This window comes from Panthera onca, chromosome C2 (assembly GCF_046562875.1).
Source record: "Panthera onca isolate mPanOnc1 chromosome C2, mPanOnc1 haplotype 2, whole genome shotgun sequence".
NCBI lineage: Eukaryota > Metazoa > Chordata > Mammalia > Carnivora > Felidae > Panthera > Panthera onca.
The window spans coordinates 4,130,316-4,157,229 of NC_138347.1; the positions used below are offsets into that span (position 1 = coordinate 4,130,316).

Below are 26,914 nucleotides of genomic sequence, written 5' to 3' on the forward strand. Positions count from 1 at the left end.
CCCCAGAGCCACACGCGTCAGCCCCCCAGGCCCTCCTCGCGGGGCCTCCTCCGCACCTGCTGTGACACGTAGCCTCGACCTCCCCGCTGCGCGCCCGGGGTCACTTGGGGCCTCTGTGTCATCCAGGCTTTCCAAGTGTCCCCAGCCAGGTGGGCTCATGGCCGCCTAGTTCCGCCGTGTGGCCCAGGTGCCAGGCCCTTCCTGTAGCACGCGTCACGTTACTTTAGCTGTGTTTGCTTGTTAATTTTCTTTCCCTCCCACGACCCAGCTCCTTGGGGGCACTCCCCCGGCACAAGTGGCCCTAAATACGGCACAGGGAAGTGACGACCGCTTTGCGCCGAAGGCCTGTGCTGAGCCTGTTGAGATCACAGCGGGGGGAGTCGCCCCTGGCCCAGCCTTGGGCCCAGGCACCCTCGGCCCCTGGACCGTCCGTCCCCTTGTGCCTGGTGGGCCGCCCCTCCCCGGCCCTGCTGCTGCCCCGCCGTCCGGCCGGCCTGAGCCGTGCTTACCTCCGTGGTTAGACCCTGTCTGTTCTTGAGCTCCGTGGCCACCCCTGCCTGCCTGTTCCCTGTGATTTCGTCGTTCTCTCTTCTTGGGAGGCCTCGGGGGGCTTTCCTCAGTTGAGAGGAGAGCAAAAGGGTGTTTAAAGACCATTCAGTTTGTCACGCGCGGAATCATTTCCCTTTAGAGGCCGCGTTTTTAAGCAAATGCATTACGAATTCACCATATAAGTTAAAGAACGTGAGTGAGTGTAAAGAGGAAAGGGAACAGGTCTGCCTGGAATGTCACCGTCCAGAGGCAGCCACGTTACCATGTCGGTGCACCCTTGCACAGCACTTGCTTGCACGGGCGTGTGTTCGCATGCCTGTGTGTTCATAAAGGTGTGTGTGTGGGCGCGTGCTGAACTGGCCCTCTTTTTACCACCTAATTTGCTTTTTAAATAGTAGTCCTGTTTGGCGCAGTGAAAATGCTTTTATTTGTAAGAGTAGCGGAAATAGTTAATTTGCCTATAAGAGGACACACGGTCAGCAAATGAAGTTAAAAACAGACAGACAGAACGGGGGGTTGGGGGGGGGAGGAAGTGGGCACGCCGCCGGCTGCCTCAGCGTCCGCGTGCATGTGCTCCCCTCTCCCGCAGAGCATCTCCTGGGTCACCTGGAACAAGCCAAAAGCCTTCCCCCGGCCGGCCAGCACGAAGCCGCTCCCGAGAAGGAAGCAGACGTGCCCCGGGGGGAGCCTCCTGCAGTGCCCAAGAGTGTCAGTGCCACCAAAGAGCAGAAGAAAAAGCCTCGAAGAGGGAGAAAACCCAAAGCATCAAAACCTGAGCAGCCACTAGACATTATAGAAGGCAAGGAGCCAGCAGGTGAGGGCTGGGCCTAGGAAGGGGAGCCAGCAGGCGGGGGTGGCCCTGGGAGGGGGAGCCAGCAGGCGGGGGTGGCCCTGGGAGGGGGAGCCAGCAGGCGGGGGTGGCCCTGGGAGGGGGAGCCAGCAGGCGGGGGTGGCCCTGGGAGGGGGAGCCAGCAGGCGGGGGTGGCCCTGGGAGGGGGAGCCAGTGGGGGGGGGTGGCCCTGGGAGGGGGAGCTAGCAGGTGGCGGTGGCCCTGGGAGGGGGAGCTAGCAGGTGGCGGTGGCCCTGGGAGGGGGAGCCAGCAGATAGGAAAACTCAGGATAGACAGGCCATAAAAGGGGAACCTGGCCTTTCCCTTTCCCTCTAAATCAGTTCTTTTAGAGCACAATTCCTGTATAAGCACGGTTGCCACTGCAAAGTGTGCAGGTTGTGAATGTTGACAAGGGGCCCGCCTGTGTCACGAGTGCCCCATCAGGACAGAGAACCTTACCATCTCCCAGACTTTCTTCCTTGTCTGCGTGACTTAGCCTTGTCCGTTGTGGGATTTCACGTGAATCCCTCTTTCTGTGCCCAGCGTCTTACATGCGACGTGTGGAGTGAGACGCACCCATGCTGGGTTTCTGGCGTGGGTTCACTGTGTGAAAGCCCGGCCGTCCACTCCCCTGTCGCCTGGGCCTGTGGCCTGCTCCCATTCTCTGTGATGGTATCCCCGGTTGAGTTTGGAGGGACTCTGACCCACTCTCTGGGGTGCGCAGGGCCTGTGCCCCCTCGGTCCTCTCATGACCTCTGCCAGCACGGCCTGGTGCCAGCAGACCCCTGGGGGGTCTCACACGTAAGGACGAGCTGTGACGCTGGGGCTGGGTCCCCTCACTGCCTTCGTGCTGACCGCTGAGAGCTTTCCTTTGCTGTCTGGTAGAGCCCTGGTTTTCTTTCCTGAGAGCCAGAATGAAAAAGAATTCAGAGAGCAGCCTTCACCCAATATGGGCTCACCGTCTTCTGCAGCCAGCTCTCGGTCCGTGTTCTGGTCGGAACTGAGAGATGGGCAGGCGGCTTCAGCTTCCCCTGCGCAGTGTGTCTGTCTCTCCCTAAACAGGTGGAGAAGACGAGAGGGGAGCTGAGAGCTCTAAGTGGTTCTTTCCCTCATTATTAGTTGCATTAGGAAGACGTGTAGCAGGTAAAGTGGCAGAAGCCACTGTGTTACCTTCCCGTCGTTCATTGTCCGGAGGTTCGGGCCAGGACACCTGTTACCGTAATCATTTGGCCTTTGGCCCTCGTAGAACACGATGGTCCGCTTTTGAACATACTCAGGGTGGCCGGTCTGGTTTTAAAAGTCAAGGTTTCCAAATCTCCGTTAGGACTAAGTAAGTTGAAAGATCCCGTTACGTATCACGATGTTTTGTTTGGGGTTGGTGTGAAAGGGACTGAGATCGCGGCCTAACCGCTCTGCTTTTAGAAAAGATCACAAATTATAACTTCAGTTTCGAGCTGAGAGTAACATTTTGCTCTTTCGAAACCGGTAGCTACGTGGATTCCGCCACGTTGCTAGTCTTCTTTCCTTCCTTCCTCCCGCGTGCGTGTCGCGACGCGTGTCTACGACGTGGGCCTGGCTGCGGTCCGCTCGGGTGTGTTTTCCTGGTTTGGCCATGTCCCGTCCCCCCGCCCCGGCGATGACACAGCTGTCGCGTCCCCTTCACGCAGAGCAAGTGGCGGAGATCGTCACCGAGGTCCCTCCGGATGAGCCAGCGACGGCGGCACCGGACGAGCGGATCATGGAGCTGGTTCTGGGGAAGCTGGCCACCGCCACCGGTGACGCCGCTTCAGTGCCAAAGTGAGTCCTGCTGAGGCTCCCGGGGCGGCCGTGTGGACGGGAGGTGCCCCCGGGTGGGGAGGCGCCCCTCCTGGGGGAAAGAAGCGGGTGTCCTTGGGGAGCGGCAGGATCCTTCCAGAACTCGGGAGCGTGATGCCACGTCCGCTGTGAAGACAGTTAAAAGCGGTTGTGTGTGTGTGTGTGTGTGTGTGTGGTGAGCTGTACGTCACGGACGGTTGACCATCTGAACCTCTCCTGGGTGCACAGTTCGGTGCCATTAAGTGCACCCGCGCTCTGTGCAGCCTCCAGCCGCGTCCGTCTCTGGAACTTTCCATCCTCCCGGACTGAAACTCTGTCCTCATGGAACGCTAACTCCCCATGTCCCTCTCCCCCCACCCCGGCACCCCCTCCCGTCCCTGTCTCCGTGAAGACGGACGTACCTTGTGTGAGGTCCCGGCCTGGGCGCTGGCATGCGATGCCGGCCCTTTTGTGACGGGCCCGTGGCACTCCGCATGCCGTGCTCGAGGCTCAGCCAGCAGGTGTCAGATTGTCCTTCCATCTCGAGGCTGGCATCCCATCCCGTAGACAGATTCCTCCATCAGTGGGCACCTGGGCTCCTCCCACCTTCGGCTGTTGGGAACAGTGCTGCTGTCACAGAAGTTTCTGTACATTTAACACCTTGTTGTTTCTTTTCTTTTCTTCTTTTCTTTTCTTTTCTTTTCTTTTCTTCTTTTCTTTTCTTTTCTTTTTGTGAACAAGGAAAATATTTTGTATTCTAGTTGTCATTCCTGGATAAATCTTTGCTCTGACGTGGAATAAGCTGATGCTGATTTCTTTTCGGGCTTTTTTGTAGTGCCTCTTAATGTTCTGACGATGTGCCTGGCCTCGTTTGATCCCGGATCCCGTGCAGACCGGGGCCGGTGTGCTGTCGGAAAGGGGGTCACCTGTTCGTTAACCTACCCTGACTGCCCAGAGGACTTCTGTGGCTTGCCGTCAGAAAGACGTTTAAGAGGGAGAAGAAATTTTTAAAGATCAGGGTCAGAGAAAGTACAAAACAGAGCAGAGGCCAGGCCAAGCGAGAGAAACAGGGATCTTCCCGGGGCATAATCTGAGAGCTTCCTGGTGGCCAGAGTGAAAATGCAGTCAGGAGCATGGCCGTGCTGGACGATCAAGCTGTGTCTCCCGTCCAGATTCCCCTGACGCCGGGGCGGTGCCCGAGTGCCTTCCCTCCTTCCTCGCGGCGAGCTGGGAAGGTTTGGAAGAGCCCTTCCCGAGATGGCTGTGAGCTCGCGCTTCTTCCCCAGCGACGCAGTGTGCCCCCTGTCTCACCAGGTGTCTGTCTGACCTGGCAGGTTCCCGCACCATCAGAGCACCACCATCACCCTCAAGAGGAGTCTCATTCTGTCGAGCCGGCACGGCATCCGCAGGAAGCTCGTCAGGCAGCTGGGGGAGCACAGGCGGGTCTACCAGTGCAGCGTCTGCAGCAAGATCTTCCAGAACAGCAGCAACCTCAGCAGGCACGTGCGCTCGCACGGTGAGTCCCCGCGTGACGCCCACCGGGGGAGAGGTGGCCGTGGACCCGGTGGGGGGGGGGGGGGGGGAGGGGCGGGCGGGCGCAGCCCCGGTAATGCCCGGAGTCGTGAAGTAGCGTTTCGTCGGTTGGCTCCTAGGTGACAAGCTGTTTAAGTGTGAGGAATGTGCCAAGTTGTTCAGCCGCAAGGAGAGTCTGAAGCAGCACGTCTCCTACAAGCACAGCAGGAACGAGGTGCGTGGGGCCCGGGCTCTCGTGCTGGTTGTGGAGGTGCAGCGGGCGATGGGCAGGACGGGCTGCTGGGAAGGAAGACGGGGTCCCCGGGGAGGGGGAGGAGGGGCAGCGGGGTGGGGGTGGGGGCGGGAGGAGCGGGGAGGGGCCCCTGGGCTGGCGTTCGCCCTGCGGTACCCGAACGGGGATTCTTCCAGGGCAGTTGGATGGTGAGAGTAAGAGCTTGCTCGTGTTCCTAAATCTTGTAGGAGAGGAGTGGGCAGGGACGTAGAGCAGGACGGTGACGTAGACCGGGGCAGTGACATAGACCAGGACAGGAACGGGGACCACGAGGGTGACATAGAGCAGGACGGTGACGTAGAGCAGGCTTACGACAGAGACAGGACGGCAAAGTAGACCAGGGCGGGGACGGAGACCTTACCCACCGGGACGTCGCGAGAGGCAGGTCGGGGGCGCGTCCTTAGGTGGAGCTGCCCCCTGCCCCTGCCCCTCAACAGCGCGCCCCTGTCGCCAGGTGGACAGTGAGTACCGGTACCGCTGCGGCACCTGCGAGAAGACGTTCCGCATCGAGAGCGCCCTGGAGTTCCACAACTGCAGGACAGGTGAGCGGGCGCCCCCTCGCGGCGCTTCCCACCGGCTGGACGGAACCAGCCGGGGCACTTGCGGCCCCTCCCTCCGTTCGCGCCCCCTCCCTCCGTTCGCGTCCCCTCGAAGCGGTCGAAGCGGTCGTTACTGATTCTGAAGGAGCCGCGGGTGGAAACGGCCTCTTGGCCTCCGGGAGAGGCTGTGCCTGCCCCCTCCCCCACCCCCACCCCCAGGCTGTCCCGAGAAAGGTGGGCGGTGGGCCGAGAGGCGCGGGGTGCTCCCGGACCGCGTGAGACATTCCTGGAGGTGTGTGGGGGGGGGGGGGTGCGCAACAGCGTCAGGACGGGGGCTCCATCTCACTGGCTGGAAGGCCCTCCCTCCGCTGGCCACCCTCCGTTACCCGCCGAGCCTGCCGGCCTCCGGGACCGTGGTGCCGCCGTGCATTGACCGGTTCTGCTCCGAGCCCGTTCTGTCCGCGGGTCCTGAAAGCGCAGGACTCACTCACTCACTCGTGTGTGTCGCACACTTGCCCAGGCCTCGAGCCGGGGGGGGGGGGGCCTCTGCGGGCCTGGGCGCGCGTCTCAGGCCCTGGCTGAGCTCAGGCTCCCACCAGAAGGGAGTAGACAGAGCACTGGGTGGGTGACAGCGGGGGTGACAGACAGCGGGGCGTCCCAGCACAGCCGAGAAGGGGGGTGACGGGCGAGTCCCAGCACAGCCGAGAAGGGGGGCCCAGCAGCAGGCGGCTCAGACACCTGCTACCTTGGCCTTTGGTTCCGAACCCCTTTCCTGTTGGCCCCTCCGTGCACCCCTTGTACCTGTGGGCTGGTTCTCACGTCCCGTCTCAGACCCTTTAAGCAGCTTTAGGTAAACCTCCACTGCCTGTCCCGCGGGGCAGCTCCTGCTCCCAGGCATCTGCTGGGTCCCGTCCTGTGCTCGGGCTGGAGCCCTGGCTTGTTTGTCCACGGCGCCCCGTGTGGCCACCTGCTCCTGTGACGGGGCTTTTCCGAGGGCACGCGAGTCTCGTTTTTTCTGAGCTCCACCTGCTCCGCACCGTCCACGGCATGAAGTGGTGGCCCCGGAAGCTTCCAGGCGCACATGCATTCTGAGCTGTGCACCCCAGGAGTGCCCTCAAATCTGGGGCACCCCCCCCCCCCAGCTTTTTTGACGGATGCAGTGCCTGTCAGGAGCCTAAGCTGCGTTCGTGGCCAGAGTCAGGATGGCGCCCCATGTGGCCACCTGCGGCTCTGCAGGAGTGCGGAGCAATGTCCCCATGCCCTCCGGTGTCTGTGGGGTAGCCTCAAGACAGGGGGACAAGTTGGCCTCTTTTTATCTGACCAATGAAACAAAGTAATAAAAGGAGTCAGAACAGCTATCGGTACATGTCAAATAAAGGGCCTGTTAAACCAGGCGTTTCTTTCTTTTCATTATATAGAACTAACCGCAGCAGTGAATTAAGGTGCATCTTCTCTCTAATCTCCAAAGTTAGAAGTTTCCGATGGAAACCAAAGAATAACAGGGCACCCGGGTGGCTCAGTCTGTTAGGCGTCCCACTTCGGCTCGGGTCATGATCTCGCGGTCCGTGGGTTCAAGCCCTGCGTCGGGGGCCTGGAGCCTGCTTCGGATTCTGTGTCTCCCTCTCTCTCTGCCCCTCCCCTTCTTGCTCGCTCGCTCTGTCTCTCTCAAAAATAAACATTAAAAAAATGTTAAGAAAGAAAACCAAGAACAACTTGGAGACTAGCTCATTTGTGTCATAGGTCATTTGCATACCGTCTACTCTTCTCCATCCTTCAAGTTAGGAGAATGTGTCTCCCATAGACCGTTAAACCAAGGAGTTCTACGAATGGGGAGAAGCTTATGGATGTGTGGACCTAGAGAACAGTGTGGGTTCACGTCCAAGCGCCCCACCCCCTGCAGCGCAGCTGTCCCAGAAACCCACCATCCCATGTCCCAGTGCACCACGTCCCAAGTAGCAGGCATTTGCTCTTAGTTGCTGCATTTTGTTGAAACATAAATGCAGACTTGGTGGCAGAAAGTGGCCGTTGGGACCAGGCGCCCGTCTGGACTCCTGCACTGGTGACCTGTGTGTGCCCCGGCAGGAAAAGCCACCTGCACTGTGGCAGCCTGGTCCCGGTCAGCTGAGCCGTCAAGAACAGTTAGGAGTGCAGGCACCGGGTGGCACTCGTGACAGAGAAAGCTGACCCCCGGGGACAGTGCTGCGCCTTCTGCGGCTCTCAGACCCCGGGACTCGGGCCACCCGCCTGGGAGGGAGGCTCAGCTGTGCTGCTTAGTCCCAGCCCAGAAGTGGTGTGGGGGTGGGGTGGGGAGTGGGGGGGGGTGTGCCTGCTAAAGAGGCATCTAGAACAAGACAGGACTGCGAGCGGTGGCGGAAATCGGGCATTTGTGTGTGGGGGGGTGGGAAGGTGGCAGAGAAGGGCAGGTGACAGGCGGGCTGCAGAGGAGCAGGTGGGGGCTCAGCCTTGGAGCGGGAAGGATGCAGGTTGGGGGTTGGGGCTGCAGTCGGGGTGGGTGGAGGGTGAGGGCCAAGCCAGTGGCGGTTCAGCCCTCTCTACTGCAGAATCACACCCGGATGACCGGAGGCAGGTGGTTGGGGAGGGGAGGGGGCCTGTGGGTGTGGTGGCGGTGACAGAGAGGAGCTGGTGTCTGTCTTCCCCGGCGAGGAGCAGCTGGTTCAGCCCTGGGCTCCCGCAGCGCAGACGATGGCTTTTCGTGGCCGTGTGGCCCTCGTGCACCTCTGCCTGTCACCGGGGCCTCCTCGCCATTCTCACGGCCGGGATGCCGATCCTGCAGTCGGTGTCATTTACCTAAAAGTTGCCGTGTGTCTGCTTGCTCTCTGGACAGATGACAAGACGTTCCAATGTGAGATGTGTTTCAGATTCTTCTCCACCAACAGTAACCTCTCCAAGCACAAGAAGAAGCATGGGGACAAGAAGTTTGCTTGTGAGGTCTGCAACAAAATGTTCTACCGCAAGGACGTCATGCTCGACCACCAGCGGAGGCACCTGGAAGGTGAGCCTGCCTGCCCTGCCTGTGAACTCCTGGGATGGGGTGGGGCGGGCGCCTCCCCTGCGCGGTTTGGCCCCGCCCACCGTCGAGTCCTCATCCCCAGGCACAGAGAGGTACCTCGGGGCCTTAACAGTGCTGTGTGTCCGTGGGAACTCTTGGAAACATCCTAAATGTTCTGCGGTGGGGAAGGAGTCTAAAAAAAAAAAAAAGAACTGGGTTTTTTTGTTTTTAATTACTTATTTTTGAGAGAGAGAGACAGAGCATGAGCAGGGGAGGGGCACAGAGAGAGAGAGACACAGAATCGGAAGCAGGCTCCAGGCTCCGAGCTGTCAGCCTAGAGCCCGACGCAGGGCCTGAACTCACGGACCGTGAGATCATGACCTGAGCCGAAGTCGGATGCTTGACGGACTGAGCCACCCAGGCACCCCAAAAAACTGATCCTTTATAGGATTGAATACTCTGCACCTAATAAAGCATTTACTGCTTTCAATATGACAGAGAGTAAGGGAAAAACAGCGTATGAAATTGTGTATGGGGCGTGCTTCCAATCTTGTGCACGGAGCAAAACGTTCTGGGCAGATGCTGCTGGCTGGGGCCATAGTAGTTTCTCCCTCATTCCTCATCCTCCCTGCGGGCCCCAGACGGCCCAGGCCGTTTGTAGCAGGGGAGCCGGGGGGACTGCTCCTATGTGGTGGGCTCACGGGAAGCCAGGTACAAGAGGAAGACGGATGGCGGGGGGGGGGGGTCGGTTCCGGGGTGAGACGGGGAGTGAGAGACGATGGAAGTGAGGAGTGGGGTGGCCCCACAGGGCAGGCTCGGAGCCGCACAGACAGGATCCCCGAGTGGGAAGGCGCAGACAGCAGTCGCGGGGACGCACCCGGGCTGCGGGTGACGCCCAGACTTGGTGTCAGAGCCGGCTCAGGCAGACCCTCTTTAATTTATTTTTTTTAATGTTTATTTGTTTTTGAGACAGAGAGAGAGCATGAACGGGGGAGGGTCAGAGAGAGAGGGAGACACAGAATCCGAGGCAGGCTCCGGGCTCTGAGCTGTCAACACAGAGCCCGACTCGGGACTCGAACTCACAAACTGTAAGATCATGACCTGAGCCGAAGTCCGACGCCCAACCGACTGAGCCACCCAGGCGCCCCAGACAGACCCTCTTTAAATTGGCTTTCTAGTTGCGATAATCCTGGCTTTTCCTCTAGAAGCCCCTTGTCTCTTGCTGACCAGGCCTCAGTAAGTGACACTGACCAGAGCACCTTTATAAGAAAGTCTGAAAAGAATTGCGGATGAGGTACAGGCTTGCCGAAAAAGAAAGCGGAGTCGCATGGAACTGGAACTGTTCCGCACAAAGACGTGCGTACTCCCGTCATTACGCCTCTTCGAAATAAGACGAGGCACATTCTGTATAATTTTCGCCCTCCACTTTTTGACCTGGCTGTCGTTCCTGTGGCTTCAGGAGATCTTTTCCCTCTGGGACCCGTGGGTGGTGCCCTTGGGCCTCTCCAGCCAAATCTGGTGCCCACTTAGTGAGTGGATGGCCCTGGGCAAGCCACTGGGCCTCAGTTTCCTCACCTGTGCAGCAGGGATAGGCTTCCTGCCCGACCCTGTAGGCTGGTGGGTGGCTGAGGCAGACCCTCCCGGTAAAGCCCGTCACCGTCAACGCCGCCCTCAGCGTTCCCTGACAGGTGCCCGGGCTTGATTCTACCGCATTTTACAACTGACGCACCAGTCAGATCGTTTTCCGCAGGAACGAACTAACGCATTCATGGCTTTTCCTTTTTCGTTGGCTCGTCGTCCAAACCACTGCTTCAGATCTGATGCGTTTTATGCCACTGGGAGCCTTCTGGAGAATGACGTATTCATGTCCAGCTTGCTGGGTGTTCTTAAGTCCACCTCTGCACTCACACCATGGGATGCGGGAAGGTTCCAGAAGGGGTCAGCTGTGTAGAAAGAAACAATGAGAGCGAACTTCTGTCTTTTACTCAAAGATTACCTGTTTCGTGCAAACTTCTAAAAAGCTGTGGCGATCCCAGTTATGAACAGTTACGTCTTAAAACCCCAAGGGGCTTATCGTCATTAGGCGTTCTCTCCCTGATCAACCGATTTAACTTGCAAGGATGAATATTGGTGTCTTTTTAAGAAAAAATGTCACGCCTAAGGATGCGACCTCTGCCTTGAGCCTTTGAATGGAGGGAAAGCCCTTTCTTTGGTGTCAGCACCGGCTCGCCCTTCCACACTGTAGAACTCCAAACCCACGCTGCCCTTGTGTTTCCAGACGCTTCAGATGCACGAACCGCGTCCCTGGTTCCCATGGGCACACGCAGCCGTTCCTTCCCTGGAGCCGGGAGGAGACGTGGTTAGCGCGGCCGCGTCCTGTGCTGGGCGTCCCTCACGCGCTCGCTGGTGCCGCTGACCCTGCCCCCACCGCCCAGGCGGCCACACTGGCCTAGTGGCAGGTGCCCGGCACGCACGCGCCGTGTGTACTCACTCTCCTGCTTGGGTGGGCGGGCATTGCAGGAGTGCGGCGGGTGAAGAGGGAGGACCTGGACGCCGGCGGCGAGAACCTGGTCCGCTACAAGAAGGAGCCCTCGGGATGCCCCGTGTGTGGCAAGGTGAGGCTCAGATATTTCTAACGCTGGCTTCTTTGCTGCTTCCGACGACTTCTTGTTTTCACCCCTGTCTGCCTTGACCCGCTGCCCCTGCCCCTCCCCAGGAGCCTGTCTTCCCCTCCTGTTGAGTCAGCTTCCTACCCAGCACCCCGGGTGTGGTCACGGGGTGGCTGGCCCCGGGTCACCATGAAAATAGTAGCCTCCTGTTCCTTGTGAATCGCTTCCCTTCACTCACCTCTCGTGTTCTCCTCCTGGAGTGGGTGGGGTCAGACGGGCTCAGGACACCTACGCTCTGGGTTTACGTGGCCCCCAGGACTGGCCGTCCAGACGGAGACTCTCAGGCCAGCGGGGCCCCGCAGGTGGCTTCTGCTGCTGGTTTGTCCCCTGAGCTCCGTGACGGAGGCCGCGGGGCCCCCGCATCCCAGCCCGGCCCCAGCGGCCGAGGAGAGGGCAGCGCCTGTGTCTCCACCCCCATCACAGCTGGAAACAGCCGTGGACGTGGGCAGTGGACGTGACTTGTGCTGACACCCGGTGCACAGAGGATGGAATTCTTCTCTGATGCCACGTTTCAGAAAATTGCGGCTCTTTCTGTGTTTACTGGCTTCTTCCCAGGCCCCATCCTAGTGATGTAGTTAAGTGAGCGAGTAAAGTTGAGCAGAATCCCGCTGGTAGTGGAGACCAGAGGACGGTTAGGTCTCCGTGGTAATGTGGGCTCGTACTTAGATGACCGTTCGCTCCTGTCCGCTCGTGGGAAGGGTACCGGGGACACGTACCGCGTCCTCGTGCCTGGTGCGGCTGGTCAGGCCCCGCTCCTCTGCCCGCAGGTGTTCTCCTGCAGAAGCAACATGAACAAGCACCTGCTGACCCACGGCGACAAGAAGTACACGTGCGAGATCTGCGGCCGCAAGTTCTTCCGCGTGGACGTGCTCAGGGACCACATCCACGTCCACTTCAAGGTGCCAGCACCGGCCTCTCCCGGGTGGCTCACGTGGACGCGTGGCGGGCCCTCGTGGTCAGCTTGGCCCCACTGCCTCTCTTCAGCTGGGCTTCTGTGACCCTCTGCTGCATCCATCCGGAGCCCCGTCCGCAGGGCTCACAAGCAGTCCCTCCGTTCTAGGTGTTTCCCAGGGAGGGGGTGGGGGGGCAGCGAGGACGGGGCAGGGCTCACAAGCAGTCCCTCTGTTCCAGGTGTTTCCCAGGGAGGGGGTCGGGGGGGGGGGCAGCAAGAATGGGGTCGTCTTTAAGGGCAGAAGTGCCGACCCAGGCGGCAAATGAGGAAATGGTAGGTGGTGCTCGGGTCCGGTGAGGACGGTGAGCCCTCGCCGGGCCCTCGGAGCCGTCTGTCCGCCTGCCTGCAGCACGGGACCTGTTTCCTGGCAGTCCCGGCCTCGGGCACGGGTTGGGGTTTCGCTGAGAAGGTGTGAGTCAAAGGCGGGGGGCGAGCATGAGTGTGAGGGGCTCCCCGGGGCAGGTGCTGGGCCACGTGGACTGAGCTGGGGTGGGAGGACGGACCCAAGAGCGTCCGGGAGCTTTAGTCGGAGGGGTGAGGGGCACTTGGGCTTCACTGGGACCTGGGATGCTAGTCTGCCGCCTCCTCAGCGCCCGCTTCTCTCCTGCCATGAAAACATGGCTTCCTGAGGATTCAGTCAGGCCCAGCGCAGGTGACCGGCCCGGCCCCGGTGCCCGCCTGTGGCTGCGCGGCTCTGGTCAGGTGCTTCTCCTCCCACAGCTCCTTCAGACGGTGTTGCTGTGTGTGTGTTAATGGAAAAGCGGGAATTGAACTTGCGTAAGAAATAGAGCCTAGGCCCCCGTGAAAACCTCCTAGACGCGATAGCGAACTGTCCAAAGGAAACCTGTCCACCCTTCCCAGAATCCTAAGTTTTGCTGAAAAACGAAAGCTGGCCAGCGGTGCCGTGCGCCCCTGGCGGCCTCTGGCAGAAAATGGGCCGCGCCCGGGAGCCTGGAGCCCAGGTCCGTCGCAGCCGTGGGGGGCGAGCAGCTAAGACGGGGAGCCGAGCCCCGCGCAGGCACCCCACGCCTGGCCGCCAGCTCGCTACGCACTGAGCGGGGGTGTGCGCGGGCCCGAGGGAGCCACAGGGGACACGGCAGGCAGCCCCGGGTGGGACCCACTGCCTTCTCCACGTGGGCCGGCCCGGCCCTGCTGGGGGGCGAGGGACCCGTCAGCGCTTCTGTGCCCGCGCGGGAAGCCGGACCTCGCGACTGCGTTTTCCAGGACATTGCGCTGATGGACGACCACCAGAGGGAGGAGTTTATCGGCAAGATCGGCATCTCCTCGGAGGAGAACGATGACAATTCGGACGCCAGCGCGGACTCCGAGCCTCACAAGTACAGCTGCAAGCGGTGCCAGGTACTCGCCGCGGGCCTTGGCGCCCAGGCTGGCGGGAAGGAGGCTCGTCCGGCGGAGAGAGGGCGGGGCCGCTCGGGGACGGTGGGCGTGGCTCCCCCTCTTCACGCGGACCGCCGGTTCGGAGGCGTCTCGTGGCTGGCGTGCGTGCGGCCGCGCGGGGGCCCGGGTTGGGGTGGGGAACCCATCTCCGGAGGCCGTGCAGCGGGTGGTGATCCGCTCGCGGCGTGCGCGGTGGTCCCCGCGTTAGGCTTCGCTGCTCCGCGGAGACGCAGTTCGCTCCCTACCTAGTATGGGTTCCCGTGCGTCTGCGCCTGCGTCAGGCACCCGGCCATGCGGCCGTCCGGGAGGTGGGGCGGGTGGGGAGCAGGAGAGGGTGCAGGGGCAGGCCGGTCTGCAGCGGGGAGCAGCTGGCGCCCGCCTCCCCCGCTCCCCCCCGCTCTGCAGTTTCCTGGCGCCGGCCCTGCCCTTGGGAGTCCCCTCTGTCCGGCCCGGGCGGCGGGCCGTCACCGGGGCCTCGGCGCCCAGCGGTGCCATCGTTAGCTGGAGGGCGGGAGGCCGTGCGCGGGCGTGAACGGTGCGCCTGTCGGCAGCTCACCTTCGGCCGCGGGAAGGAGTACCTGAAGCACATCATGGAGGTGCACAAGGAGAAGGGTTACGGCTGCAGCATCTGTAACCGCCGCTTCGCCCTGAAGGCCACCTACCACGCCCACATGGTCATCCACCGGGAGAACCTGCCGGACCCCAACGTGCAGAAGTGAGGGCTCCTGGGGCTGGGCTTCCAGGGCCTGGCACGATGCCAGAGGGGGCGCGTTCCCCGCGGGGAGGCAGGTGCTCGGCGGGCGGGTCTGTCCCCCCCCCGGGAGCCCTGTGGCCGGGTCTTGAGGGAAGCACGCTCACCTCCTTTATCCCGCACGTGGGGGGGTCCCGCCTCCCTCACCCTCCTGGCCCCGCAGCGCAAGTCGACCGCACCACAGACTGATAGTGTCGTTCTCGGCCTGCCTCCGGAACCGCCGGCAACCCCGTTTCCCCACCGTGATTAGGTTCCCTGGATGCCGTAGCCGTGGTCAGTGCCGTGTGCGGGGGCGAGCCAGCGGCCGCCCCGTGTGGAGGCCGCCGTAGCCAGCTTGGGCTGCGGTAACGGGGCGGCTGGGCAGCCTGCACGGTGGGAACGTGGGATGTCAGGCCTGGAGCCGGGAGGTCTGAGTTCAGGGGTCGGCAGGGCTGCTTCCCCTGGAGGCCGGGGCTTCCCAGCTCGGCTCCTATCCGCTGCCCTGGCCGTGTGCTCACGTGGTCCTCCCCCGTGCGCGTCTGTGTCCCAGTTTCTCCTTCCCGCGAGGACATCAGTCATACTCGAGTGGGGCCACCCTGGTGACCTGATGTTTCACTCCTCTGTGAAGACCCTGTTTCCAAATGCTGTCACCTTTTGAAGGCCCGGAGTCAGGACTCCAGCCTGTGGATTTTGAGGGGCGCACGGTTCAGCCCGTATTGGAGGCTGCAGTGTTCGTGTCCGGCGGCCTCCACGTAGCCTCTTTTCTGCGACCCCTGCGTGAGGAAGGGGCTCGGGGCAAGCGCTCTGCTGTTGCCGCCCGCCCTGAGGCTTGCGTCTCCTCGCAGGTACATCCACCCGTGCGAGATCTGCGGGCGCATCTTCAACAGCATCGGGAACTTGGAGCGGCACAAGCTCATCCACACAGGTAGCGCGCTGCCGCGGGACCGGGACGGACCCGGGGTGGCGTGGCGTCCCGCTTGGAGGGCCTGTCCCCACGCTCCTTGCTCTGGCAGTCTCGCCGCCCCACCGCCCCCCCGCCTCCGCGCGCTCTCTCTCTGGCCTCTCCTGTCCCTGCGTCCTGGCCACCGCTTCCGTCCCCAGCGCGGCCCCCTGCCCTGTGGCCCCGGCGGCTCCTGGGGTCCCTCTCGCGGCCGAGGAGCCGGAGCGGAGGTTCCGTGGAGGCCGTGAGCTGTGTCGCGCCGCGCTTCTCCGTCGCCGCCTTCGTGGCGGGGGACGCGGCTGGGCGGGTCCACGGGTGCTGAAGCGCTGGTGCGCTTGTCGTGCAGGGGTGAAGAGCCACGCCTGCGAGCAGTGCGGGAAGTCCTTCGCGCGGAAGGACATGCTGAAGGAGCACATGCGCGTGCACGACAACATCCGCGAGTACCTGTGCGCCGAGTGCGGGAAAGGTACGCGGGCGCCGGGGGCGGGGGGCGCGGCGTCGCCGGGCCGGGCGGGGTGAGGGCGCCGGGACACAGGCAGCGCAGGGCGTCCGCGATGGACTCGAGGCACAAGTGAGCCACCTGAAAAGAGGGGTGAGCGAGCAGCCAGGGGCTGAGACACCGGAAGACCCGCCGTGCGCTCCTCGCGTGCGGCCAAGTGCGCGGCCCCTCCCTGCGGCTGAGCCGAACCTTCCATGTGGGATGGGTTGGCTGTGACCAGTGAGCCTGGGTCCCCGGCTTTCGGGTGAAATTACTGGAATAATAAACCTATTAGCAAAAGATGTTCCATCTGTAAGTAAAATGGGGGGGGGGGGAGGTCATCCCAGGACATGGCAAATTTTTAACCCTTTTCTGTTGCAAAACACAAGAGCCTCTGGGGCCGCGTGAAGGCGCTGTCTGCAGCGGACAGCGTCAGCTCGGCCCCGTTCAGAGCCGGGCACATCAGGGCTCTTGGCTTTGCCTTTAGCTCTTTTAAACATTTTGTATTCTATAAAGGTTTTTTTTTTCCTTTATTGGGTTCTTATTTATTCATTATTTATTAAAGCGAGCGAGCATGAGCAGGGAAGGGGCAGCGAGAGAGGGAGGGGAGAGCGCCCCAGCAGGACGCTGGCTGTCAGCACAGAGCCCGATGTAGGGGCTGGAACCCACAAACTGTGAAATCATGATCTGAGCCCAAATCAGAAGCCAGTCATGTAACTGGCTGACCCACCCGCGTGCCCCTCCTTTACTTGTTTTTTAAGTTAAACAGAAAACTACGAAGAAAACACAGATGTCTCGTAATTCCCCTCACCGGATAACCCGTTAGCACACTTGAAATAAGATTACGTGTAAAAGCTTAGGAAGAATGAACTGCAGGGAAAACAAAACGTGATCATTTCCCCTTCTCCTGCCTGCGCCCTCCCCCCCATCTGTCTCCCTGGAGGTGACAAGTTCTTGTTTGTCCTCCAGAGTCACCTTGTGCAAGGGCAGCACGCAGCCTCCTTTGTTGGAAAAGCAAGGCAGGCACCTAACTTTACTTTTCTGACGGTAACACAAACTGGCACACGAGGTAAAGTTGTTGCTTCTGCCTCGGACCCATTACACTCTTCAAGAGAACCTCTGTCTCTGTTTTGTAGGAACATTCTAGAAGTTTCTGTGCCCGTCTCAGTGATGCTGTAGCTCTCTCAGCCCTTCCCCCACTTGCTGCCACCTGTCCCCTGGCTGGAGGGGACAGTGTGGAGCAGGAGAGAGACGGGGAGGGTCGGAGGTGTAGCTGCTAGAGTGGTTCCCTCCGGGGGGCAGGGAGAAGCCACGCCTGGGTCCCCTGGAGGGCCTGGCGGGGAGGGACAGGTACCCAGGGAGGGCAGTGAGGTCAGAGCCACATCTTGCCATGTGTCATACATACTCATATTAGAAGCGTGTTTAATGTTTAGTTTTGTGATTTTTTCTTGAATTCTGAGTACTTTTGCGAGGCCGCGGTGGGAGGTCGGAATGGTGGCAGGGGGCAGGGGGGAGAGCTTTGTCGTGACTCTCCTTCTGTGCCTATGACACGCAGTTACTTTGTGACTTAGGATCTGTTCATTTTAGCTGTGGTGGGGGGGGGATGGGGGGAGGTGGGAGGTGCAGGTGTGGGGTGTTTGCAGCATAAAGACGAGCTTCTGCTGCAGCACTGTTGTGACCGAGAACAGCTTGAGACGCTGAGGGACTGTTTACATTGGCCTCAGGGCTTTTGCACTCACTGTTCCCTCCACCGGGAATGCTGTTCCCCTGTGCAGCTCTTGGCCCCTCCCCCACTTCCTCCAGATCACTTTTTCAGCCGCCTCCTCTGAGAGGATCCCCCGACATCCCACGTGATGAGCCGGCATCCGGGTCCCTTCTGTCCCCTCTCCCCCCCCCACCCCGTCCCCGCTTTATCCTGCTTTTCTTCGTCCCTTCCCACGTGGCCCTCTCCCTGTGTGGCCGGGGCGTGGCTTGGCTCACTGCTCAGTCTGGCGCCTGCAGTGGAGCTGGTCCCGTGGCAGGTGCCGGCGTGGCAGGCATGTTAACGGGCTGTGAGTCGTGTTCACGGCTGAAAGCAACGTGATGGTGGGTTTGCACTGTCCACGCTGTGTGGGGCGGGTTCACATGGCGCCGACAGAAGTGACCGCACGGCGGAGGGTGTGTTCCGCGTGGCCAGAATGGTTTCAGCGGTGTCCCGGGGGCCGGGGTGACCCGGCAGGGCTGCTGGGCCGCGTCCTCGGGGCTAACCTCTTGTCTCCTGGAGCTTTTCACTATGAGCGCGTGTGATGGTTTCGATTGAGAAACTAAAACCCGCTTATTAAGGGAAAAACGCTCTTCTGAAGTCAGAGCTAGGCTCACACGTTTGCGCTTCCTGTAGCCTTAGAAGCCTTTTCTGGCGGACCGGCGCTTGGGAGACTCCTGCTCCCTCTGCTGGCTCAGACAGGCCGGTTCTCGTGGCTTCTCACAGCTCAGCCGGGCCCGGGTTCGTGCAGGTCTGGCGTGGAGGCAGGCCCGTGTTTGTGCAGGCCAAGCCCGGCCAGGCTGGGTTCGTGCACGCGTAGGGTTTGTGGAGGCCTGGGTTCAGCCTGGCCTGGGGTCCAGTAGCAGCCAGAGCTGGCTGAGCCTCCCCTCCCCATTCGCCGGGACGGGGTTTCCCGGGTAACCCGGCGGGGACCGTGGCCAGACGCGGCCGTTGTTTCACTACCGTTACCGAGGGCAGAACCAGCGGTGGTCGGACTCTGCCCCACCCCGTAGTCCCCCCACGTCCTGTTCTGTGTGGCGGTGACAGCCGTGGCCTGTCCAGGGCCCCTTGACTGGTTAGGTCTGCAGCCAGCCGGACTGGACGCATCGGCCTTGTGCTTGTGAGCCCCCACCCACCTGCTCTGCAGTGGTTTTTGCCCACAGCTTCTGTGGCCCCGGCCTTTCCCGTTCAGACTGTCCACTGAACCAAGACCCCCACTTCTCATGCACACCCTGTGCCGGAACCCCCCCCCACTGATCACACCCTGTACCAGGCCCCCCTCCACTGATTCACACCCTGTGCCGGAACCCCCCCCCCCCCGCTGATTCACACACTGTACTAGGACCCCCACCTGCTGCTGGTTCACACCCTGTTCCAGGACCCCCCCACCACTCACTCACACCCTCTACCAGGGTCGTCCCTTTTCGACGCCCAAGTTAGGTTGTACTTTATCTCCCCTCCTTTAGCCAAGATTGACTTTGTTACACTTAATGAAAGGTAGACTGACAGTCCGTGCGTATACCGCACAGATCGAATGTCCAGCAAACTGAATTCTAATCTCGGTTAACATTAGCGCCCTCAGGACCAACAGGAACTCTGTGGCGGGCTTGCACGGCTCTCAGCGGGTGACTCCGTTGGGTCACGGTGGTTGCTTTGAGCACCGACCCTCAGGTCCGGGCAGGCCCCTGATCACATGAGGTGTCCAGACGTGTCTGGACCTCTGAGGGCATAACTGCCCATCTGCACTGGTGGAGGGGGTCCTTTGGGAAGATTCACCCCCCAAGTCCCGACCTCTTCTCTTGTTGCACGCTCACCAAGACCTGTGCCTGCCCGAGGACCCAGATCCCAGGCAGTGTGGAAGGTCTAGGGTGTGGTGTAGGCACTGTGGCGGGGCAGGGGCAGGGAGGGATCTTGGCACTGGGTAGGGCACAAGCACTGTGAGGGGCTCTGGGCACAGGGAGGAGTGGAAACTATTGCAGGTTGGGCATGGGCATTGGGGGGGGTCTAGCTATGGGGTGTGGTGTGGGCACTGGGACGGGTGTCTTGGCCCAGGGTGGGGTACAGGCACTGTGAAGGGTCCCAGGCGTGGGGCAGTGGAGGGCCCAGGTCCCAGGCACAGTGGAAGGTCCAGGGTGTGGTGCAAATGCTGTAATGGAGAGTCCCATGTGCGGGGCACGGCAGGGGTGCGGGCACAGTGGTGGAGGGTCCCCAGCAGGGGCGCTACGGCAGGGAAGGGTCCCGGGTGCGGGCACAGTGGTGGAGGGCCCCGGGTGCGGGCACAGTGGTGGAGGGTCCCAGGCAGTGCAGCAGGGAAGGGTCCCGGGTGCGGGCACAGTGGTGGAGGGTCCCCAGCAGGGGCGCTATGGCAGGGAAGGGTCCCGGGTGCGGGCACAGTGGTGGAGGGTCCCGGGTGCGGGCACAGTGGTGGAGGGTCCCAGGCAGTGCAGCAGGGAAGGGTCCCGGGTGCAGGCACAGTGGTGGAGGGTCCCCAGCAGGGGCGCTATGGCAGGGAAGGGTCCCGGGTGCGGGCACAGTGGTGGAGGGTCCCGGGTGTGGGCACAGTGGTGGAGGGTCCCCAGCAGGGGCGCTATGGCAGGGAAGGGTCCCGGGTGCGGGCACAGTGGTGGAGGGTCCCGGTGCGGGCACAGTGGTGGAGGGTGCCCAGCAGGGGCGCTATGGCAGGGAAGGGTCCCGGGTGCGGGCACAGTGGTGGAGGGTCCCGGGCGCTGTGGCAGGGGAAGGTCCCGGGGAGTGCAGCAGAGGAGGGTCCCAGGTGTTGGCACAGTGGTGGAGGATCCCAGGCAGTGCGGCAGGGAAGGGTCCCGGGTGCGGGCACAGTGGTGGAGGGTCCCGGGTGCGGGCACAGTGGTGGAGGGTCCTGGGTGTGGGCACAGTGGTGGAGGGCCCTGGGTGCGGGCATAGTGGTGGAGGGTCCCGGGTGCGGGCACAGTGGTGGAGGGTCCCAGGCAGTGCAGCAGGGAAGGGTCCCGGGTGCGGGCACAGTGGTGGAGGGTCCCCAGCAGGGGCGCTACGGCAGGGAAGGGTCCCGGGTGCGGGCACAGTGGTGGAGGGTCCCAGGCAGTGCAGCAGGGGAAGGTCCCAGGTGTGGGCACAGTGGTGGAGGGTCCCCAGCAGGGGCGCTATGGCAGGGAAGGGTCCCGGGTGTGGGCACAGTGGTGGAGGGTCCCCAGCAGGGGCGCTATGGCAGGGAAGGGTCCCGGGTGTGGGCACAGTGGTGGAGGGTCCCGGGTGCCGGCACAGTGGTGGAGGGTCCCGGGTGCGGGCACAGTGGTGGAGGGCCCCGGGTGCGGGCGCTGTGGCAACGCAGCGTCCTGGGGAACTCAGGGCAGGTGCAGGGCAGCTCTGGAGGCGGGAGAGGCGGGCTGGCTGTGAGTGTGCCCCCTGCCTGCCCCCTCCCCCGCCGGCAGGCATGAAGACCAAGCACGCGCTGCGCCACCACATGAAGCTGCACAAGGGCATCAAGGAGTACGAGTGCAAGGAGTGCCACCGCAAGTTCGCGCAGAAGGTCAACATGCTCAAGCACTACAAGCGGCACACGGGTGAGTCCGCGGAGCGCCTGCGCTCCGGTGCGCCCGCTGGGACGCGTCGTAGCCCCCGACCTGCGGCTCCCGGCGGGCCCGGCTTCCCGGTTCTGCGAGTGCCGTCCTCGGAGCTGTGGGCCGGCGGCCTCAGGTGTCAGAGGCCGTCCCCTCCTCCAGGCGCCCGGCCGGCGCGTCCCCGTCCCCAACACACGGGAGCCCGGGTCCCTGCACGGCTCGCCACCGGGTCTCGGCGCCACCTGCCGATCCCTAGTGTTCTTGCCTCGCAACGGCCGGTTCCCTGCCCGGGCGTGGGCCTGAGACGTGATCGGACAAGGGCCCGCTGGCCACGGTTTCGTCTGGGGCGGGAGGCCCCGGAGCGCCTCCGTGTCTGTGCGTCCACGGAGGACAGGGCTCCCGTTAAAAGCGATGTTAATTTACGTAGAGGTCTGTGATACGACCGGGGAAGAAACAGCCTCTGTAGCAACAGGCATGAGTTCCTTTCTTACAAAACGTTACGTGTGGATAAACGCGTGTGTGAGTGAGAACCAGGGGGCGTGGGAGCTCAGAGGTCCCCCTGGTGACCAGGTGTGTCTGTGCATGAAACTTCCAGGGAAACTTCTCTGTGTGCCCGTGTCCTCCCTCACCTGGGTTTTGAGGCCCACACTGTCCGGCCCCGCCCACCCGCGCGCCCCCCTCGCTCACTGCCCCCACAGCGGTCCAGGCCACCACCTGGCCACTGGCCCTGCGTCCCTGGCTGATTACGGGTGCCCTCGTTTCCCCGGGGAGCCCATCGGAGACTCTCTGCGCCTTTTCTGGGGAGCTGTGTCACTGGCCGGGACTGGGCCACGCGCCTCCTCGGTTCCGTCTCGCTCCGCAGGCACATTGGCCACCAGGACATAGTTGCCTCTGTGCCTGCCTGCCCCTCCGCGAGCTCGGGGCCCCGCACACGCAGGGACTCGGCACAGACTCCCGGGACCGAGCGACTGGGTCTCTAAAATCGCTTTCCTTGTTTCCATTTCCGGGGAAGACCCCGTTTAGGAGACGTGCTGAGGGTCCACCTTGTTGTCCGCGTCAGGGGTGCCGCGGTCTGAGGGCTCTACCCGTGCTCGCCAGGCCGATCCCCGCAGACTGAGCTCCCGGGGCGGGGGGCGGCCGGGGTGGGGCCCTGGGAAGCTTCTGCGGTGCGGTGTCCGGCTTCCCTCACCGGGAGCTGATGCCCAGCACGGCCGACCGCGTGGGCTCTGCCCGTTGGGGTGGACGGCGGTCCCGCGGGTCCGGCCGGGCGGCGACGCCACCCTCCGCGGAGGGAGGTGCTCGCTGAGCTGCCCCGGCTTTTCCGTGGGGTCAGCATTTGCTCTGGGGTCTCCTGCAGTTTCCGTTCCCCCCCCCCCCCCCCCCCCCCCCCCGCGTCCTGGGCACCCCACGGGGACCCTCGGGCGAGGAGTGGAGTTGAGCCCCCCCGCCCCCCCCCCCCAGCCCCTGACGTTCGCGCGCCCTCTTCCGCAGGGATCAAAGATTTCATGTGCGAGCTGTGCGGAAAGACCTTCAGCGAGAGGAACACGATGGAGACCCACAAGCTCATCCACACGGGTAAGCGGGGCAGCGGGCTGCACGCGGCGGGGGCCGGCGTGTGCAGACGATTCGGTGTGCTGCCTCCACAGGCGGCCCCTGCCCCTTGAAAATCAGCCCTCCAGCACTCCCACGCACCCACTCTCGGACTCTCAGATGTGGGAGCAGCATCGCGCCGCCGTGCGCCGCGACGGAGAGGCCGCTGGCCTGCCCGTCCCCTGCCTCACCTGGCAGGTGACCCCGGCAGCGCGTGCAGGGCGCGAGGCACCCCCCTCGCCCGCCCTGGGGGCCGTGGCACGACCCCACTCACGACCTTGTCTCCTCCCCGCGTGCGCGAGAAGTGGGCAAACAGTGGACGTGTTCCGTGTGCGACAAGAAGTACGTCACCGAGTACATGCTGCAGAAGCACGTGCAGCTGACCCACGACAAGGTGGAGGCGCAGAGCTGCCAGCTGTGCGGGACCAAGGTGTCCACCAGGGCGTCCATGAGCAGACACATGCGGCGCAAGCACCCAGAGGTGAGCCGGGGGGGCGGGCCGCGCTTCCTTCTCCTCCCCCGCCCGTCCGTCAGTCCGTCGGGTGCGCGCTGCCCCTGCTCGGAGACACCAACACCCCCGCCCCCGCCCCCACGCCCGCGCTTCCTTCTCCCCGCCCCCGTCGGGGTGCGCGCTGCCCCTGCTCTGAGACCTTCCCCACCCCCACCCCCACCCCTGCGCTTCCTCCTCCCCGCCTCCCTGTCCGGTGTGCCCTGCCCCTGCTCCGAGACCCCTCCACGCCCACGCTTCCTTCTCCCCGCCCCTCTGTCTGTTGTGCGCAGAACCTACTTGGAGACGCCGCAGTGCTGACTTCGCCCTGCCCCCTGCCCCTCTGTCTGGTGTCAGAGCCCCCCCCCCCCACCCCAGACCCCACTCCCGTGCTTCCGTCTCCCGCCCCCTGTCTGGTGCATGTTGCCCCTGCTCAGAGACCCCACCCCCTACTCTGCCCGTCTGTCTGGTGCACACTGCCCCTGCTCCGAGACACCCCCCCCCCCCCCCCCGGTGCTGACTCACAGACCCGTCTCCCTCCGTAGACCCACAGTTCTTAAGGCAGGGCCTGGGCCTTACCTTCCCCTCTGACTTGCAGTGCCTGCACCTGGGAAGCAGTGAATGAATGAATAGCCTCAAACATTTTTTTTGCTAACATTCTAGATTTTTAAAGTGTGTTTATTTATTTTGAGAGATAGCAAGCGGGGGAAGGGCAGAAAGAGAGGGAAAGAGAATCCCAAGCAGGCTCCGAGCTGTCAGCACAGAGCGCAGCATGGGTCTCGATCCCTCGACAACCGTGAGGTCATGACTTGAGCTGAAACCCAGAGTCGGATGTTCAACCGCCTGGGTCACCCAGGCGCCCCGTAGGGTCATAGATTATGTTCTCATTGGAATTCCAGCAGGACAGGAGCACGACGCTGATTCCCTTCCCCTGTTCCTCCCTCCAGAGCGGCTAATCCAGAGTGCAGAACGGGGAGTCTCCACATGGCGTGGGGGCCGAGCAGGGTGCTGACTGGAGGGAGCAGTTGTAGAGAGGCAAGCACACCCTGGATGGCCTGGGCGCTTGTTCCAAAGGAAGATCTGGGGCATTTGCATAATTCATCTATTTAAGTCTTTTTTTCAGATTTTTATTTAAATTCTAGTTAGTTAGCATACAGCATAATAGTGTTTTTGGAGCAGAATTAATGATGCCTCTCTTACGTCCGACACCCAGTGCTCAGCACGACCAGTGCCCTCCTTAGTCCCATCCCCCACCCCCTTCCTTCCATCAACCCTCAGCTTGTTCTCTCTCATACTCTCTTAGAGGTGTTTCCCTCTCTGTTTTCCCCTCCTCTTCCCGTATGGTCATCTGTTTTGTTAAATTCCACATATGAGTGAAATCATACAGTCTGTGTCTTTCTCTGACGTCTTTCGCTTAGCATAATACATTCTGGCTCCATCCACGTCGTGGCAAATGGCAAGTTTTCATCCCTTTTGACGGCTGAGTTATATGACGTTGTTTATACGTACCACATCTTTTTTATCCATTCATCAGTTGGTGGACGTTGCGTTTCTTTCCATAGTTTGGCTACTGTTGACAGTGCTGCTGTAAACATTGGGGTGCACGTGCACCCTCAAATCTGTATTTTCGTACCCTTTGCGTAAATACCTATGGTGGAATTACTGGGCCGTAGGGAAGTTCTATTTTTAACTTTTTGAGGAACCTCCATGGTGTTTTCCACAGTGACTGCACCAGTTTGCATTCCCACCAACAGTGCACGAAGGTTCCCCTTTCTCCGCACCCTCCCAAAACCTGTTGTTTCCTGAGTTGTTAATTTTAGCCATTCTGGTAGGTGTGAGGTGGTATCTCATGGGGGTTTTTGATTTGTATTTCCCTGATGATTGGTGATGTTGAGCATCTTTTCATGTGTCTGTTGGCCGTCTGGACGTCTTTGGAAAAGCGTCTTCTGTCCATTTCTTAACTGGGTCTTTTGTTTTTTGGGTGTTGAGTTTGAGAAGTTCTTCATAGATTTTGGATACTAACCCTTTAACGGGTAACATCGTTAGCAAATATCCTCTCCCGTTCTGTTGGTTGCCTTTTAGTTGCGTTGACTGTTTCCTTCTTTGTGCAAAAGCTTTTCGTCTTGATGAGGTCCCAGTAGTTCATTTTTGCTTTTGTTTCCCTTGCCTCCAGGGACATGTCTAATAAGAAGTTGCTCTGGCCGAGGTCAACGAGGTTGCTACCTGTTTTCTCCTCTAGGATTTTGATGGTTTCCTGTCTCACATTTAGGTCTTTCATCCATTTTGAGTTTATTTTTGTGTCTGGTGTAAGAAAGTGGTCCAGGTTCATTGTTCTGCATGTCGCTGTCCAGTTCTCCCAACACCTTTTGCTGAAGAGCCTGTCTTTTTTCCATTCGATATTCTTTTCTGCTTTGTCCAAAATTAGTTGGCCATATAGTGGTGGGTTCATTTCTGGGTTCTCTATTCTGTTGCATTGATCTACATGTCTGTTTTTGTGCCAGTACCATACTGTCTCGATGATTACAGCTTGAAGTCCAGAATTGTGATGCCCCCAGCCTTGGTTTTCTTTTTCAGGATTGCTTTGGCTATTCAGGGTCTTTTGTGGTTCCATACAAATTTTAGGACTGTTTGTTCTAGCCCTGTGGAAAAATTGTGGTGGTATTTTGATAGGGATTGCATTAAATGTAGAGATTGCTTTGGATAGTATCGACATTTTAACAATATTTGCTCTTCCTGTCCAGGAGCGTGGAACCTTTTTCCATTTTTTTGTGTCTTCTTCAATTTCTTTCATAAGCTTTCTACAGTTTTCAGAGTAGAGATCTTTTATCTCTTTGGTTTGCTTTATTCCTAGGTATCTTATTGTTTTGGGTACAACCGTAAGTGGGATCGATTCCTTGATTTCTTTTTCTGCTGCTTTGTTATTGGTGTATTGAAATGCAACAGATTTCTGTGCATTGATTTTATATGCTGCTGCTTTGCTGAATTTATGTGTTCTAGCAATTTTTTGGTAGAGTCTTTTGGGTTTTCTCCATAGAGTATTATGTTGTGTGCAAGTAGTGAAAGTTCGATTTCTTCATTGCCGATTTGGACGCCTTTTATTTCTTTTTGTGGTCTGATCGCTGAGGCTGGGACTTCCAGTACCATGTTAAATAGTTAATGGTGAAAGCAGACATCCTTGTCTCATTCCTGATCGCGGGGGAAAGACTCTCAATTTTTCCCCATTAAGGGTATTAGCTGTGGGTCTTTTCTATATGGCCTTTATGATGTTGAGGTATATTTCATCTATCACTACTTTCTTGAGGGTTTTTATCAAGAAAGGCTGCTGTATTTTGTCAACTGCTTTCTCTGCATCTATTGAGAGGATCATACAGTTCTTTCGGATCATATGGTTTTATCAACCGTGGCCTGTCATGTTGGCTGATTTGCAAATATCGAACCACCCCTACAGCCCAGGAGTAAATCCCACTTGGTCATGGTGAATAATTCTTTTAATGTACTATTGGATTCAATTTGCTAGCATCTTGTTGAGAATTAACTGAAAAACAAAACTAGAAAAGAAATGCAGGGAAACAGACATCAGATCACTTCGGGGGAAGACTTTCCAAGGGTAAAATCAGCTGGAAAAGTCGCAAGCAAAAACATCTGTAGATTTGACTGTCTGAACAGCGTACCACTTAGAACTTCCGTGGTCCAAAAGGATAAGCAGAGGGCAGACTGGAAATACGTGCAAGAGATTCCTGTCACTAGCAGGTGTAAGTCGTTGATATTAAAGCTGATAGCCATTCAACGAGAAGCCATAAGAACGAGCATACGCGCGGAAAGGAAATCTACAAGGTTCAAACCCAGA

General features: G+C 60.4%; 1 protein-coding gene across 7 annotated transcripts in view; it reads left to right on the top strand.

Moving 5' to 3' along the window:
• The window catches only part of PRDM15 (PR/SET domain 15), a 66,761-nt gene that overhangs the window by 31,070 nt on the left and 8,777 nt on the right, over positions 1 to 26,914 (top strand). For all 7 annotated transcript variants that reach the window (XM_078452742.2, XM_078452743.2, XM_078452745.2 and 4 more), the window contains 15 exons: positions 1,139 to 1,363; positions 3,046 to 3,175; positions 4,507 to 4,688; positions 4,825 to 4,919; positions 5,431 to 5,518; positions 8,361 to 8,528; positions 11,046 to 11,140; positions 11,962 to 12,093; positions 13,371 to 13,505; positions 14,096 to 14,259; positions 15,120 to 15,199; positions 15,561 to 15,680; positions 20,862 to 20,993; positions 22,482 to 22,565; positions 22,886 to 23,061. In XM_078452742.2, coding sequence (XP_078308868.1) covers positions 1,139 to 1,363; positions 3,046 to 3,175; positions 4,507 to 4,688; positions 4,825 to 4,919; positions 5,431 to 5,518; positions 8,361 to 8,528; positions 11,046 to 11,140; positions 11,962 to 12,093; positions 13,371 to 13,505; positions 14,096 to 14,259; positions 15,120 to 15,199; positions 15,561 to 15,680; positions 20,862 to 20,993; positions 22,482 to 22,565; positions 22,886 to 23,061 — 2,006 coding nt within the window. The remainder of the gene's footprint in view (positions 1 to 1,138; positions 1,364 to 3,045; positions 3,176 to 4,506; positions 4,689 to 4,824; positions 4,920 to 5,430; positions 5,519 to 8,360; positions 8,529 to 11,045; positions 11,141 to 11,961; positions 12,094 to 13,370; positions 13,506 to 14,095; positions 14,260 to 15,119; positions 15,200 to 15,560; positions 15,681 to 20,861; positions 20,994 to 22,481; positions 22,566 to 22,885; positions 23,062 to 26,914) is intronic.